General features: G+C 42.4%; 1 protein-coding gene across 5 annotated transcripts in view; it reads left to right on the top strand.

The window, feature by feature from the left end:
- The first annotated feature begins 18 nt into the window (after positions 1–18).
- The window catches only part of LOC120583976 (zinc finger protein 432-like), a 62,260-nt gene continuing 45,942 nt past the window's right edge, over positions 19–16,336 (top strand). For 4 of the 5 annotated variants that reach the window (XR_005647906.1, XM_039839522.1, XM_039839521.1 and 1 more), the window contains exons 1-4: positions 19–2,601; positions 4,274–5,317; positions 6,433–6,616; positions 8,513–8,639. Coding sequence is in view for 4 of the 5 variants with exons in the window: in XM_039839522.1 (XP_039695456.1) it covers positions 6,602–6,616; positions 8,513–8,639 (142 nt within the window). In the remaining variant the exon portion in view is untranslated. Of the gene's footprint in view, positions 2,602–4,273; positions 5,318–6,432; positions 6,617–8,512; positions 8,640–8,724; positions 8,845–12,881; positions 16,283–16,336 lie in introns of those variants that run through there. The other variant, XM_039839513.1, reaches the window with a different exon arrangement.

Raw genomic sequence — 16,336 nt, 5'->3', positions numbered from 1 at the left:
ATATACTAACATTGGCCCAAAATCTGAGGGCCAGACACTCCTGGCTATACATTTCATAGCTTGGTCTGTGCCTAATATTCAAAGGAAGCTCCAAAAGTTGGGGTCTAAACCCCAACCCCACAGGCTGCCTTGGTGCCAAGTCTTTAAGGTGTCCAATAACTGGGACTGGGCAGAGAAGAAGCAGAGTACCAAAAGGGAGCAAATTTTAGCTGCCATAATACAGGGACCGTCTCAAGGTGACCCTAAGCAATAAAAACCTTGCAGGCCTGGAAGGCTTCAATCTTGATTGGCCGTGTCGGGACTTAGACATAATCAATGTGCAAACTGCAGAAGGAAGGACACTAAAAGGGCAAATGTTCATCCAGCCCTGAGAAGTCGGGAAGGGGCGGACCTCATAAGCCCTCACCCCACATAGCAAGCCTCTCATGAAGGGGCTTCTCTCTCCAACAACAGAGGCTCAAGCGCTTGCAAGCTCCAGTCCTAGGAAAATCCACCATGATCACAGCGGTGGAATCTCAGGTCACCACTGGCATGGCAGGAAGGAAAACCTGAATATTTACTAGGTACTAGAGCTACCTACTCTATCCTGACTCATCCCATGGGCCTCTCTCCAATGCTAACTGCACAGTGACAGGAATAAATACTCAGCCCTTTAGGCAAATAGAAAGGCCCTACCAAGTTTTGTTAAGTTCCTAAATGCTGTCAAATTCTAAGGAATCGACAGTTGGGTGCATTTATCTTGAATTAACCAAGTTTCTTATAAGTCTTCACAGGTTCCTCCAGAATATCAACCAGAAAGTGACCTATTCCTATGAACCCGCAGAAGATCTTAAGCTCTTATTCTGGAAACTAGATAAGTCCACATGTCCCAGGGAATCAGGGAACTTTTGTGTACCTTGAATTAACAGACTGCCATGAAAACGTAACTTCGTTGTCAATTACCTCTACTATTAACTTTGACTTGTCTTTTCTATCTTTTTGCTAAATTTATATCTTCTAGGTTACCAGACTTCCTACTATTTCTACATGCTGGAGTGACTTCACGTTGCTTCCGGGGCCTTTAGAATAGGCTTTCAGAGATTTTTATTCCCAGTAGGCAGGGACTACAGCCCTATCTCAGCTTTGAAGAAGTTACAGAAGACAGACCTTCCTCCCTCAACATCCCCTTAAGATTAAGGGAATAAAATCTCTGAAGGGAAATAATGTAGGGAGGAGGCAGGGAAATTGAGGTGTTGGTCGGGCAACATTTAGAGACTACAATGCCTGTGAATGGGATTAAAATAGTTAAGTTACATTTACAAGGGATATGGACTGGCAATAATGCCAGTCTCGATGTAGCTAATCTTCATAAACATATTCTTGACATCCAAAACAGTAGAGCCTGCAAAATTGGCTGAGAAAACTTTAGATGATTTGAGAGGCTTTAACCCTTACAATTTTCTTAAACATCCTGCCCGGTACTTATTTGGTCTGCTATTATTGCTGTTAACAAACTTCAAATACAAAAACAAAGAGGGGGAGTTAACCCCACGACACCTCAAAATATATTAAATATGTACTTTTTAATTTAAAATTTTTAAACACAGTTGATGATCGTCGAACAGCTGCAGAAAGGTTCTGGTCTTTGGGGACTCCACGAGCAGTAGTTCATTGGAAAGATCCATTAGCTAATGAATGGCATGGCCCAGATCTTGTTTTAGTATGGGGTCGGGGGCGTGTCGTGTTTTTCCTCACGGTGCAGACAGACCTCTTTGGCTGCCTGAGAGGCTGGTCAGGCATTATGAAGATGGCGGATGGATCAGATCCGGAGAAGCTCACCTGGAGGGTACGTAGCCTCTTTGATGACCATCCTGAAAGGACACATTCCAAAGGACTTGTGGCGAGCTTTTGCAGCTTTGGTCTTTGTTAATCTATCTGATTTGTCTACTGCAGATAGATACGGGGTTCGAGCCTGTGTTGCTTTCTCTTATGTTTTTCTAATTGGACAATTGCAAACAAATGCTTTGTAGGAGGAAAATACACCCCTTTCCTTCCTCTGAGATCTGATCCCATCTGATCCCTATGTACTTCTTGATTGTTTCTGTTCTTTGCCTAATTCTCTTCCTTTTTTTGGCCTTTTTTGGTCCATTGTCACAGTATCTCTGCCTCTTTCTTCCACCTCCCTTGCTATGCAATTCCACCTTCCAGGCCTTGTTCCAAACAGAGATCTTTGAATTCAGCCTAGTCTTTAGAGCATCTCCCTGCTCCATTGGGAAATAGTGATTTCCCTCCCTAACATTCCCTCCCCAACCCCACATTGGATGCTATGCTCACACTGTACCCTGAGCTCTGCATGTTTATATGGTTTCTTTGCTTACTGCTATAGACTAAACGTTTGTGTCCCCTGAAAATTCACCCGTCGAAATCCTAACCCCCAAGATAATAAGATGAGGAGATGGAGCCTCTGAGAGGCAACTAGGTCACTGGGACCCAGAGAGATCCCTCTTCCTTACCATCACTTGGGGTCGCAGCTAGAAGGCACTGTCTGTGAGAAAGCAGACCCTCTCCGGACACCGAATCTGCCAGCGCCTTGATCTTAGACTTCCCAGCCTCCAGATATGTGTAAGAAATGAATTTCTGTCATTTTGTGTTATGGCCGAAACAGACTAAGACATTTGTCTTTGCCCCCCTCTGAAATTGTCCAAAATTGGTTTTCCGTTTCTTGCTCTGTTCTCGTAATCCTTAAATTGTTTCTTCATTCTAATAAGTTAAGCTTTTATTCTCTATAAAGTCTTCTAAATTCACATTTCCTTTAATATTTTCTGATCTGTACACTTGTGCCACATGTTTTACTGTCTTCACAGAAACTCCGAAATGAATTTAGACTTTTTGTTCAAGGAACTAAAATCATCTTCCCTGCAAGCATATTTCTTCCATCTTTTTTTTTTAAGTTTAGGGTCTTCTAACAGTTTAGAAAGATGAGTCTCTAATAAAATAGGTTAAGAAAGAGCAGTGGTGAAGTCCAAAGAAAGAGGTGGTGAGGTTGGAAACCTGAGAGAGGCTTGTTCTCCAGAAGCAAAACTAGAACGTCTTTCAAGAAAGATATAGCTGTAAACGTTATTTGCAGCAGTTGCTGATTCATGGAGTGTGATATGAACTAATGGCAGGTGTATGATGATTTTAGTGTTTTCTTCCCATTCATACACACTGTGTGTGTTTGTGTGTGTGTGTGTTTCAGAGAGAGAAAGAGTCTGAGCAAGAGATTAGAGAGACTCGGTGTCTGTCTGAATACAAAAGGGGGAGAGCAGAAAAGGAATAGGATCCCCAAAATAAGTAAAATAAAAGGCAGGAGCACCTTGGTCTAAGATGGAGGGAAGTTTAGGAGATGAAAGGAGGCAAGTTCCCCTTGGGGTATATTATAGAAGAAACCTTTTATGTATTTCTTTGTTCACAGGCTTATCACCTTTAAGAGTTGCCATTTCAAAGATCCCCCATCTTTTCTGTGACCTGCTTCATTGGACATGTGATTTTCCTGATCTTTTTCATTCTTTCTTACTTTTATGAGTAGGTTCTTGTCCTCTGTCCTCTACCCACAGTCTTTCCCTTTCTAGCCTTGAGTCTTGCTTAGAGAAAAAGAAATAGGAAATTTGCTATGCGGTAGCTGTATTACATTTCCATCACAAAACCTGAATTTTCAGGTATATTCACTCCAACATATATTTTTAAACACCTAAATTTAGCCATCTTGACACTTATTTTATTCTGTAATACAGTCATTAGATAATTGAGAACAGGAAACTCTCGTGATTGATTTGTGTTTTACAAAGATCACCTTGCCTGCTCTAGGAAGACAAGATAGTACAGACCAAGAGTGTAAGCACGGACAATTCTAGCATCCTAGGCCAGAGACTGAGCCAGCATAGGATTGATGGAGGAGTAAGAGAAGATGGAACTGACTACCTGCTTTGGCCTGTGGTTACATTAAAGGTGCATTCTGAGAATTGTAAAGTCATAGGGGCTGAACATAAAATGAGCAAGCAGATGAACCTGGCATCTGTGCAACAGCCTGTGTTCTCAAGATCTTTGATTCCTGGCGTTGAGTGAGCCTTCTAACTCATGGCTTGGGCTGGGGGGAGGGGGGGTGGGCAAGAAAATGTGAGCCGGAGCAGGGCTAGAAATGGATACTAAGTCCTGCAAAAACCTGGCAGAGAATTTTTCGTGAGAACATGGCAAATGCATAAGACTGTGGCATATCCAGTTCTTTGAAATCATTTTATTTTTTGCTTGTTCGTAGCAGTTTCGTTTGCAATATCATAACCTGGAAACAACTCAAAGGTCCACCGAACAGTGGTCAAACACATTTTGGAATACCCACACAATGAAACACTAAGCAGCAAAAAGGAGTGAACTTGATACTTCAAAACAATTACATTGTGTGAAAGATGCCAGATATAAAGAGTAGATATAGTAAAATTCTATTCATAAAATGTGAGAGTGTCAGAAGGTGGTTCAGTGGCTGCCTAGGCTGTAGCAGGTTTATGGGCTGGGTAAGGGGCATGGCTGGGAACATGGAAAGAGGCTCACGACGTCCACCGCTTCTGCTCACTTTGTGATCACTGCATCTCCCATACGATCTCACTTTGCCAAAGGTTGCTAGTCTTCCAAAAGCACTGCCACCTGCCGGTTCCACGCCGAGCTCCACAGAAACCGTTCTGTGCGGACACCGAACATCCCCCCAAGATGGCCGCGCCCATGGTGTTCCTGCAAAACGACGCTAACGCTCTCCTACAGCGCGCCGCCAGCTATTTTGTCAAGCACGCTTAACTTTAAAATCGGAATTTAGTGACTGAAGTACTCAGAAGTTGCTTTAATTCCCACCGATCCCAGGCGTCACGGCCGTAATGGCCGCTCAGGACGTGCGCTGCGCCCTTTTGATCGTGACGGGTTCCAGCCTTTGAAACTTCTGCGCCCTTCGCCGTCTCCTACGACAAACGATTTTAACCCCCACGTCATGTTTGCCTTCGAGCCTCTGGAAACCTTTCTCTTTTCCTAAAAGGCTGCTGCAGCGCCTCCAGAAATGGGAGTTTCGGGGACGGCCCCATTGTCGCGTCTTACGGTCACTTACGCCAAAGGCTGTGTACGGCAAGCCTGTAGGTCAGACGTCCAAAGATGGCGGCCCCCAGGGCGCCGCGGCGGAGGCGGCGGCGCGAATATATGACCTCATAAGCAAAAGCCGGGAACTCGTATTCCGTTCTCCATAGAAACGCGACAGAAACGCCGCGGACCTTCGACCTCCGTTCTCAGGACAGGAGGCCAGAAGCGGAGGAAGTCGAGGGAAGTAAGTTAGGCCCGGGAGCGGTCGCCGCAGGTTCGGGAGCAAGTCCGGCCCGTCTGTGGATCCGTCTGCAGAAAGGGCTGGGGCGGGGGACGGGCCGTCGGGCCCCGGGTCGGCGATCGCGCTGGGCGTCTGCGATCGGGGTGTCTCCGGAGTCAGGGCTGAAGGTCTCTGAGGGTCTCTGTTCCTGTGGGTGACTGACAACCGGTGCGGTGGGGTTCGTCATTGACCGCGGCGCCTGGATCGCGTTCCGGAATAATTCGGAGCTCAGGTCCGTAGATGTGTATCCGGTCTGCTTGGGGCGCGGAGCCGTGAGCGGGGTGGCGGCCACTGTCCTTTGTGCCGAGATGTGTGACAGCAGAAGGCTCGGAGGCACAGGGGCCCGGGGCTGGTTCGTGTGCTGAGCTCAGGCTGCTGGAACAGGCTCGCCGAATGAACATTTACAGCCTCCAGACGCTTCGGGTTCGAGTTCCTCCTCCACGGCTCATTTTCTCATTTTTTCTCGGCTCCCCACATCATCCCAATCCTTGAAACCCGCAGAAATATAACTTTTGGGGTGGATGAACCATTCGACATATTTAAAATTAATAAGACTTCTTTATTTAAGATTGTTTTTATTTTTTTCCTCCTGCAGGTTTCCTGCATATTTCCTTCCAGGTTCTATATGTAAATATAGTCTGTTATGCTATTTCCCAGTATTTGTATTTTTGAAATATTTATGAAATTTTTCATTTATAACTCATATTCCTTCTCCCCTATTTTTGGTGTGCTCATCGTTCTAATGTTTGTACGCAAACGGTGTATAAAGACCGTTAATAAGGTCTGAGGACGACATAGTTTAAAGGAAAAATTGACGGTTTCTCGACATTCATGTGGCTTCGTTCCTATCACTGTTCTGAAAATTACCCGCTACCGAGGCACGATGTCGTGTTGGTTCTCCTTTGCCAGTTTCCCGTTCACGTTCATACTACTTTCACGCGTTGAGGGTCTTATGTTTCATTAACCTCAAGTGCGCTCTCTGGGGAACTAAAGAGATAAATACTGGGGACCATGTATTAAGGTGACCGTAGAGCAAAGGGAATATAACCCTGAAAGTAATTTTGCTCTTCATCTCACAGGTTCTGGCGAGAAATAAATGAAGAAAGAGGAGGTTCCAGGATCTAGGTGTTGTCCTTTCTGGGGATGCTTTCGACTGGCGAATGAGATTTCCAACTAGAAATTTAGGGCATATCCAGAAGAGACGAAGACAGCATCGCAGTTGCTGGCCATTTCCCCAAACGGAAGAAAATGATCGCATCCCAGGTGACTTTTGTCTTGTTTTATTCTGTCCTTTATTCCCTTGTAGAGACCTGTAAAAGATCAGTTCAGTATCTAGAGAAAAAGAAACTTTGAATATAACTTTCGGTTCAGTACCTAGAGAGAAATTTTAAATCTAACTTCAACAAAGTAGTAGGGTTCACGTCATTCCTTGTAAATGACTAACATTGGAACGTGACGTGTAACTGAAGCATCCTCTGGGTTATAGTAGCTGCCAGCTTGCATCTAATATCTGTGGTCACCACCGCGGAAGCTCTCTGAACCTGTTGTTTATGGAGTTTTATGGTGTTTTCATTACGTAGGCATGATTAGATCGCTGGCCACTGATGACTGAACTTGAGCCCAGTCCCTCCTCCCTCCCTGGAGATGGGGGGTCTTTATGGCGACCAGCCCCCAGCCTGAAGCGCTCGGGGCCCCCAGTCACCACTCATCTCATTCACACACAGAGGACACTCTTATCACTCCAGAGACCCCAAGGGTTTTAGAAACTCTGCCAGGAACCAGAGACAAAGACCACATATCTATTTATCACAACAGCTTTTGGCTTCTTTTGTCTTTATTTCAAGTACGTTCTGTCTAATAGCGATGCATCTCTTCTTTCTCGTTGTTTCTATAATGTGACTTTTGCAAGTGGCGTTCTTTAGTTTCAGCCTGATGTGTCTCCATGCATATTTCCTGCTTGGCTTTGTTGGCTTACTAATCCTGAGTCATAGGATTTTTAATCAGTTCTGAACATTTCTCATTCCTTAGATCTTTGTATTGCTTCTCTGTTTCTCTATAATCCCTTTCGAAAACTACGTACAGGCCTATGTTAGACCTCAGTCTGTCCTCCATATCTATTAAACTCTCTTTTATATTTTCCATCTCTTTGTGTGTCTGCTTCATTTTTGGTTATTTTTTTTTAAATGCACATTCCAGTTTACTAATTACCTTTAGTGTATCCAATATGATGTTAACCTTTTATGAAATAGTAAGTATATACATTGGTCTCTTGTCAGTCTCCCTCCCCCTCACCCCATTCCTGGCACAGAACTCCTAAAAAACCTTTGTAATTTGCTAAGTGATAAGATACTAGGAACATCTTTGTCCTAATATTTGGTCTTTGACCTCCGCAGTTCCCGACAGTTTCTAAGTCCCTTGGAATTTCATGAGGGATAGGAATGTCTTTGTTCTACTGAGGTGACTCTGGGTGGCTCCTGGTTGGGGGCTGGTCACCAGAAATAACAAGCTGTGATTAGAAGCTTAGAATTTTCAACTCTATTCCCCATTATCCAGAGAGGGGAAGGGGGCTAGAAATAGAATGAATGATCCATCATGCCTACGTGATGGAGCCTCCATACAAATCCCGGGAGTATGTGTTTTGGAGAGCTTCTGGGTTGGTGAAGACATGGAGATGCTGGGGGAGTGGTGCGCCCCTTCCCACATACCTGGCCCCGTGCATCTCTTCCATCTGGGTGTTCATCTGTGTCCTTTATCATGTCCTTTTATAATAAACTATTAAACATAAGTAAACTGTTTTTCTGAGTTCTGTGAGCTGCTCTAGCAAATTAATCAAACCCAAAGAGCGGGTCTTTGGAGCCTCCCATCTATAGCTGGTCAGTCAGAGGACAGGTCACAACCTGGACTTGAACTGAAGTCATGGGGTGGGGAAGACAGTCTTGTGGGACTGAGCCCTTAATCTGTGGGATCTGACACTGTACAGTGTCAGAACTGAGTTGAATCGTAGGACACCCAGCTGGTGTTGGAGAATTATTTGGTATGGGTTGAAAAACAAACATACACATAGGAATTGGTGTCAGAATCATAGTTAATATGAGCAGGTTTATGATGTTATGAATCAATAAAAAAAGAAAAAAAAAAAACCAGGAACGTTTATTACAGGAATTGCTGACACTGGAGGACGTGGCCGTGGACTTCACCTGGGAGGAGTGGCAGCTCCTGGCCCCCGCTCAGAAGGACCTGTACTGGGACGTGATGTCGGAGAACTACAGCAACCTGGTGTCAGTGGGTGAGACAGCCCCCCTGTGTCACTCCGAGGGTGCCCGGTCAGAGGTCTTGCCTTTGTCAGTGCTTACACTTTGAAGTCACCGCAGCGCCCCTTCATTTTCCACAAGCAGGGTATGAAGTCAGCAAACCAGACGTGCTCTCCAAGTTGGAACGAGGAGAAGAACCGTGGACCATAGAACATGAAATCCACAGTCCCGTCTGTCCAGGTGAGTGGGAGAACCAACAGGCTGGTGTGGGGGAGGAAAAATAATTTTTCTTTTACCCTTCTGTGTTCTTCCGGCTGGGCGAATGACTAAATTGATGTGACACAGATCAACAGGAGGAAATAACCAAATTTGTTATGTATGTATGTACAGGGCTTTTAAAAACATGGGGCCCGAGGACAGATTGGGCAGTTGAGTCATATGCCATTTTGAGCTAAGGAGTGGGGGTTGTAGTTTGGGACTTCAAAGGGGAGGAAAGCAAAAGATGGGAAAGCCAATGCTTGGTGAACAATTGTTCACTGGGCCATCTTGAATAAGGGGACACAGAGAGGACTTGGGTCAAAATGGCCTTGCTAAGTTCCTCCCTGTCCATCACACTGGTTCATAATAAACTGTGGTTACCTCTGATGATAGGTTCCTTCCTGGAGCACGTGCTCTGTCTAAATTCTTTCAGGTAGTAAGGGGGAGGGTCAAAGCTTCTTCTTGAGTCTTCCGTTTCTAAAAATAACCAGCTTAAAATAATCAGTATCCCAAAAGGCATATGTGCCCCATCATGGATAACTGCAGAAGTCGTATTCTAGTCGGAGAAGGCTGGGAGGCGTTTGAGGATACAGAAACCGTGCCTCCATCTCTCCCCAGAGCAGAACTCTCTTTTAGGTCTTTTGAGGGCCAGAGGCCCCCTTTTTTCTCTTCTGTAATCTGATCCTTGCTTATTTTATCTGACAACTTGATTTTTTTTTGTCTGTCTGCCTAGTTTTCTTCTTCCTTGGCTTCTATAACCTACCTCTTTGTATCATCACCACGTCTCTCCCTGTTCCCTCCACCCCACCTTCCAGTCCTCACTCCAAAGAGAGATCTTTGAATTTATCGGTCTTCTGACGAGTGCACTGTCCTTCTCCTCTGGGAACTTAGCGGCTTCCCTTCCTAACCGCCACCCCTACCTTCCACGTCGTGCCCTCACGGTCACCTCATCTCTTACTGTGCATTAATCTGCTTCCTTGGTTTCTTTCTTCCCCCATTCTGAGGTTCTTCAGTGGTTTTATTTTCCTTTTTTTTTTTTTCCTGTGGTTCTCCTTAACATTTTCCTTCAGTCTCATGAATTCAGTTCTTTCTGTTTCTCTGGATGAGATTCCAAATTGATATCTCCTATTAATATTGTCTAGCATACATTTTTAGTTCTAAATATTTTACTGGCCTGAGATTTCTGAGTTCCTGCGTGAGTAACAGGAATCATCTTCCCTCCACTAAAACCTTTCCCACTACCTTATTTTAATATTAGATTCTCCTTTACTACAGTTCACCTTCTAGGCTGTCCACGCTGGTGTTATCGTGAATGTTCTACAGCTCTGAGGTTCTCGTCTTAAGGGTCTCTGTTGTTCCTGTTGGCTGTTTAACTAGAAAAGACTGTTTTACATTCTATATCAGTTCTAGCCCAAATCGTGGTTCGCGTCTGTCTCAATTTACTTCCTTTGTACCTTTGATAGTTCCTCTTAGGTGTTAGCATTGTATTCATTTCCCTAATCATTTGTTTTTCCCATCATATTCTTCTTTGTTTATTTTAAACAGCTTTATTTAGATAATTGACATACCTTACAAGTTGCCAGCTTAAATCATACAATTCAGCGCTTTGCAGTTTTTCAAAAGTTATATAACCATATCACAATCGATATTGGAGGATTTTCATCACTTATAACTTAAAAAAAAAAAATGCTTTTCTTAAGCCCCAGCCTAGGCAACCAACCACTAATCTTATATCTCTATAGACTTGCCTGTCCTGAATATTTCATATAAATAGAATCATAAATTATGTGATCTTTCATGCCTGCTTCTTTCATGGAACATGCTTTTGAAGTTCTTCCATGTTTTAGCATGTCTTAGAACTCACTTCTTTTTTATTGCCAAATCAGATTCCATTGCATGGATCTGCCACATTTTATTTACCCTTTTTTCTAGTGATGGACATTTGAGTTGTTTCCACTTTTTGGCTTTTATGAATTATGCTGCTATGAACATTCATGTACAACCTTTTCGCGAACATACGCTTTAGTTTTTCCTGAGTATACACCTAGCAGGGAAATCCTTGGGTCACATGCAGTTCAGAAAGGGTCCAGATATGCTGTATCTGGACTCGTGGACAGTATTGCCTCCTTCTGGCCATGATATGTGACAGTACACACAGGGTATTGCCAGCTAGGGAAGCTCACTTGAGCTTTCTGGGTGAAGTTAACTCTTCACTGAAGATAACTGTAAAAATGAATAATAAAGAGACTAATTTAAAAAGTCTAATTTAAAAATAGAGCCCATGGTGGTAGAATGGGATAACAGCAAGATATGTCTGAGGGAAGTCTACATTTTGAATTAGGAAGATGATTCTATGAATTAGGAATGAAGGCATGAAGCAGGAAATGTGCGAAGCCGTGGTGTTGACCAACAAAAGAGTGGCCTGAAGTCAGGCAAAGGAAGACCATTGTTAGAAGGTCTCTGCAGGAGAAGTAGTGGAGTGGAAATACGGGTAAATGGAATATTCATGGAGATGTGCACTTTTGTTGCCAAGATGACTGTCTGGATTTCAAATGTGAGTAATCGAGGTGGCCTGGTGGAAGATTGGCTGGTTTCGCATTTCTGTGGCTCTGCGTTGCCTCTCTTTTCACCTGGGAGGTGGTAGGATAGCAGTAAGAAAGAGCCAGATGTTCTAAAAAAAACTGACACAATCTAGATCTTCAAAGAGGGTCAAGGCTTTAGTATAACCTAACTGTTGCCAACTGAGACATAAATATAGAATTACTGAAGTAGATGCTGCTGGTGGCAAATGAAGGAACACATGTCAGGGATGTCGAAGTGGGAAAAGTTTGGATATGACTTTTGTACTGAATGTACAATGTGACTGAAAAAGGTGCCAGTTGCCGTATACCATGCAGGACATTAGCTTCTGAAGATCACCGTGTGGTACTCTGGCCAGCTGCAAAATTTCCTGTCAATCACCGTTGCCCTGTTTCCTTATGAATGGAACATATGACCCAGCTAAAAGCTGGAATATTGATTTTACGAGTTGTCCGGGCAATGTAATTGATGTTTCTGGAAGGTTAGCTTCATGGTAGTCTACAGAAGGGCAAATTTAGGAACAGGATTACAGTGCAAGAGTCTGTCTCAGCTTACTCTAATTCAAATTCCAAAGACCTTACGTTTTTACTTGCAAGGTAACAAGCATATTTATTCTATACACCTTAATGTGTATATTTCCCTCATGTCTGTAGTCAGAATTTGGTTCTTCTAGTGGACTTAAAAATCCCCAGACTCTAAATGTTGGAATGTCTAAAACTTTGGTTTGTGCCTTCATCATCTTTCATTCTATGTGTCCTCCCAACATATCGCCCAGTTCTCTTTTCTTAAGAGATATATGTTGCTTATTTCTACATTTATACCTCCAACTGGATCTTGATGTCTGTACTACATATTTAATAATCATCTCAAAGTTTACATTCCACAGTGCATACTTTTCTTTTTCTTTTTTCTTTTTTTTTTTTGCATTCAGACTTCAGTAATGTTCCTCATCTTAATTCGAGATGCTTCTTTCTACCCAGTGACTTAGGTCATATAATCAGCAGAGTAATCCTGGATTCCTCACTTTCATTAACCACTCTCGCCACCGAATCTTGTCTTTACTCTCTGCAAATATATCCAGATTTCTTGCACTTTCCATCATCCCCGTTCCTCCTTGAAACCACATTTAACAATCTCCAACTCCCTTTTTTCTTTCCTTTTTCTTCATTCGGTTTTCTCTAACTAGATTTAAGATGAGTAAAAGTAGGGCATATTTTATATATTCCAACACGAGCATAGTGCCTAGTACCACTTGATAAATAGTTTTGGAGCGAACAAATGCAACCCTCAAAAGGAACATTTATACATGGCATTTCTCTTAGTGTTATCACAGGGTTGTCACCGAAGTGCCATTTTTTTAAAAAAACACCAAGGCAGTTTCTAAATGGTTTTATCACAAACAAGATTATAAAAGGATTCATTGTTCTCTCCTTTCTCAGAAATTGACAAAGTCGATAATCATCTCCAGGGTCACTGGGAAAATCAAAGAATACTGAAAGGTATGAAACAAAACCACAAACAAAATGCACTTGAAAATATTGTTCCCCAAAGCCAAAGTCCTTTTCCTTTCAGGCAAAATCATGATATGTTTGAGTTTTATATGAAAACTTTGAAACCAAATTTAAGTTTGGTCAACCAGAGCAAAAGTTACAAACTGAAGAATTCTACTAACTTGAATGGAGATAGGAAATCATTTCTGCATGATAATTGTGAAGAATTTCATCTTGCAGTTAAATTCCCTGTCAGTGCAAAACCCGTTAGCAATAAGTCCCAGGTCTTTAAAAATCAGAGAACTCGCGAAGTGGAGAAAGCCCACGTGTGCAGTGAATGTGGGAAAGCCTTCATTAAGAAGTCTCAGCTCACTGATCATCAGAGAGTTCACACAGGAGAGAAACCTTATGGATGCAGTCTGTGTGAGAAAGTATTCTCCAGAAAGTCCAGGCTCAATGAACATCAGAGAATTCATAAAAGAGAGAAATCCTTTATATGCAACGATTGTGGCAAAGTTTTCACCATGAAGAGCCGTCTGATCGAACATGAGCGAACTCACACTGGAGAGAGACCCTATGTATGCAGTGAATGTGGAAAAGGGTTCCCAGGGAAACGCAATCTCATTGTGCATCAGCGAAATCACACTGGAGAGAAATGCTACGTCTGTAGTGAATGTGGTAAAGGCTTCACTGGGAAGAGCATGCTCATCATACATCAGCGAACTCATACAGGAGAAAAACCCTACACCTGCACTGAGTGTGGGAAAGGCTTCACCACGAAGCATTATGTCCTCATACATCAACGAAATCATACAGGAGAGAAACCGTATATATGCAGTGAATGTGGGAAAGGTTTCACCATGAAAAGCCGTCTGATTGAACATCGGCGAACTCATACAGGAGAGAAGCCTTATGTGTGTAGTGAATGTGGAAAAGGCTTTCCCAGGAAGAGTAACCTCATTGTGCATCAGAGAAATCACACAGTAGAGAAATCCTACATATGTGGTGAATGTGGAAAAGGCTTCACCGTGAAGAGCATGCTCATCATACATCAGCGCACTCATACTGGAGAGAAACCCTACACCTGCAGTGAGTGTGGGAAGGGCTTCCCCTTGAAGAGTCGGCTGGTCGTACATCAGCGAACTCATACAGGAGAGAAACCTTACAGATGCAGTGAGTGTGGAAAAGGCTTCATCGTGAATAGTGGACTGATGTTACACCAGCGAACTCATACTGGAGAGAAACCCTATATATGCAATAAATGTGGAAAAGGTTTTGCGTTTAAGAGCAATCTTGTGGTACACCAGCGAACTCATACTGGGGAGAAACCCTTTATGTGCAGTGAATGTGGAAAAGGCTTCACCATGAAACGTTATCTCGTTGTACATCAGCAAATTCATACAGGAGAGAGATCCTGGATATGCAATGAATGTGGAAAAGGCTTTGCCATAGAAACCGAGCTCATTTTACATCAACAAATCCATACTGGAGAGAAACCTCATGCGTGCGATGAATGTGGAAAAGGCTTCGCTGTGAAAAGCCGTCTAATCGTCCATCAGCGAACTCATACAGGAGAAAAACCTTTTGTATGCAACGAGTGTGGGAAAGGCTTCTCCTCAAAGAGAAATCTCCTCGTACATCAGAGAACTCATAATGGAAACAGATCCTAACGGTGCAATGAGTACGGTGACATCTTTGGAAAGAAAATATGCCTTGTACAACATCAGAGACTTCACACAGGATAGACTACTTTTATGTATACTGACTGTGGAAAAGCCTATGCATACAGTATTGGTCTCATGACCTAGCAGGGGATTTCCACAGGAGACAAACCGTACGTATGCAGTTAATGTGAGAGAGCTTCAACACAAATTCGGCACTCAGTGTACATCAGAGAGCTTACAAAAGAGGGTTTTTTCCTGGATGGTGAATGCATCCATGTGCCAGAAGCTCCTACACTTGCAATCCTTCTGGACCTTACTCTATGCATCCCTTTATCTGGCTGTTCATTTGTATACTTTATAATATTTTAAAAAATAAACCAGTAAACATAAAAAGGACTTACAAAAGAGAGACCCTCTGGATTCAACGATTGGGGGTAACCTTTCTCTCATTTGTCACGCCTTGTTAAAACATAAATGTGTAAGTCAAGGAACATGATCCTTTGCAGAGAACCTGAACTTATTATATACAAGTGAACTCGAGCAGGGGACAAATCCTTACAGTTTGGTGAATTCATTAACCGTCAGTGTGCTCCTAGCGTACTTCAATATAGCCAGTGTAGAGTAGCCTGCTGCTAGATTTTTACCCTTGGAAAATTATGGAATTTGCATAAGAGTGAAATTTAATGAATGCAGAGAATATGCTAGTGCCTTCGGTGATAAATTACCTCACACTGTATGTCACAATTAACATATAGGAAAAAAACTCTGATACATTCAAGCAGAAAAGTCTTAAGGAAAGATTTTTAGGTAATTATATGTCTGGAAAGTATATACTAAGATAAATCTTATTAATGGAGAGACGAGGAAAGCCTTCTATGGGAATAAAGACTATCTCATCGATGATCATGAGATCATCATTGAGTTCATACTCGGTAGCAATATGTGATTGTGTGAAAGCTTTTGCCTAGAATTAACCTCAAGAGTTGCCCAATATACTGGAGAAAAATTTTCAGATGGCAAAGAATATGGCAGAATTCATCATTTCTCATGAATTCATACAGAAATAAAACTGTTAGGAACACACTAAATGTGGAGTAACTTTAGCAGAATATCAGAGAATTCATGAAAGGGAGAAGCCTCATGAAAATGATATATACTTGAATTTTCTATCACAAGTCTAAATTTATTACACACCTGGCATCCATTCTGGGACGGGATACTTTGAACCACAGTCTCAATGATTCTATAGTTTTGAAGTAGACAGTTCTTATCACTGATTAAATTGTAATGTTATATACAAGCAGGAGTGTTCTGAGCCCACCCCATATCATTTTATGACTAGTTCTTGCATTTATTAGGTTCTAAACTTGTCCCTCTCAGTCTACTATGTACTTCAAAGGTAAACAGAATATACTCAAAAATGTAATTCAACATATTTGGATATATCCATCCAAGTTTATAGGTAGCATTAGTTTACAAAAACACCTTAAATATGATTTTTCTAAAATTTAGTTTGAAATAATTTTATACTCACAAGACTTTACAAAATATGCAAAGTTCCTGAGTACGTTTACTCAGCTTCTTCGGTGATATTATCTTACATAATCATCATACATCATCAAAACCAATAAAATGACAGTGGTACAATGCTGTTAAGTAAACTTATACCTTATTTAGATTTCACTAGTCATGCTTTCATTTGTGTGTTTCGTTTGTTTGTTTTTGCTTTGCTTTTTGGTG

The sequence above is a fragment of the Pteropus medius genome, unplaced genomic scaffold, assembly GCF_902729225.1.
Source record: "Pteropus medius unplaced genomic scaffold, Ma_sr-lr_union100, whole genome shotgun sequence".
NCBI lineage: Eukaryota > Metazoa > Chordata > Mammalia > Chiroptera > Pteropodidae > Pteropus > Pteropus medius.
Note: the sequence above shows the minus strand (reverse complement) of the source record. Positions and strands in the feature narration are given on the sequence as shown.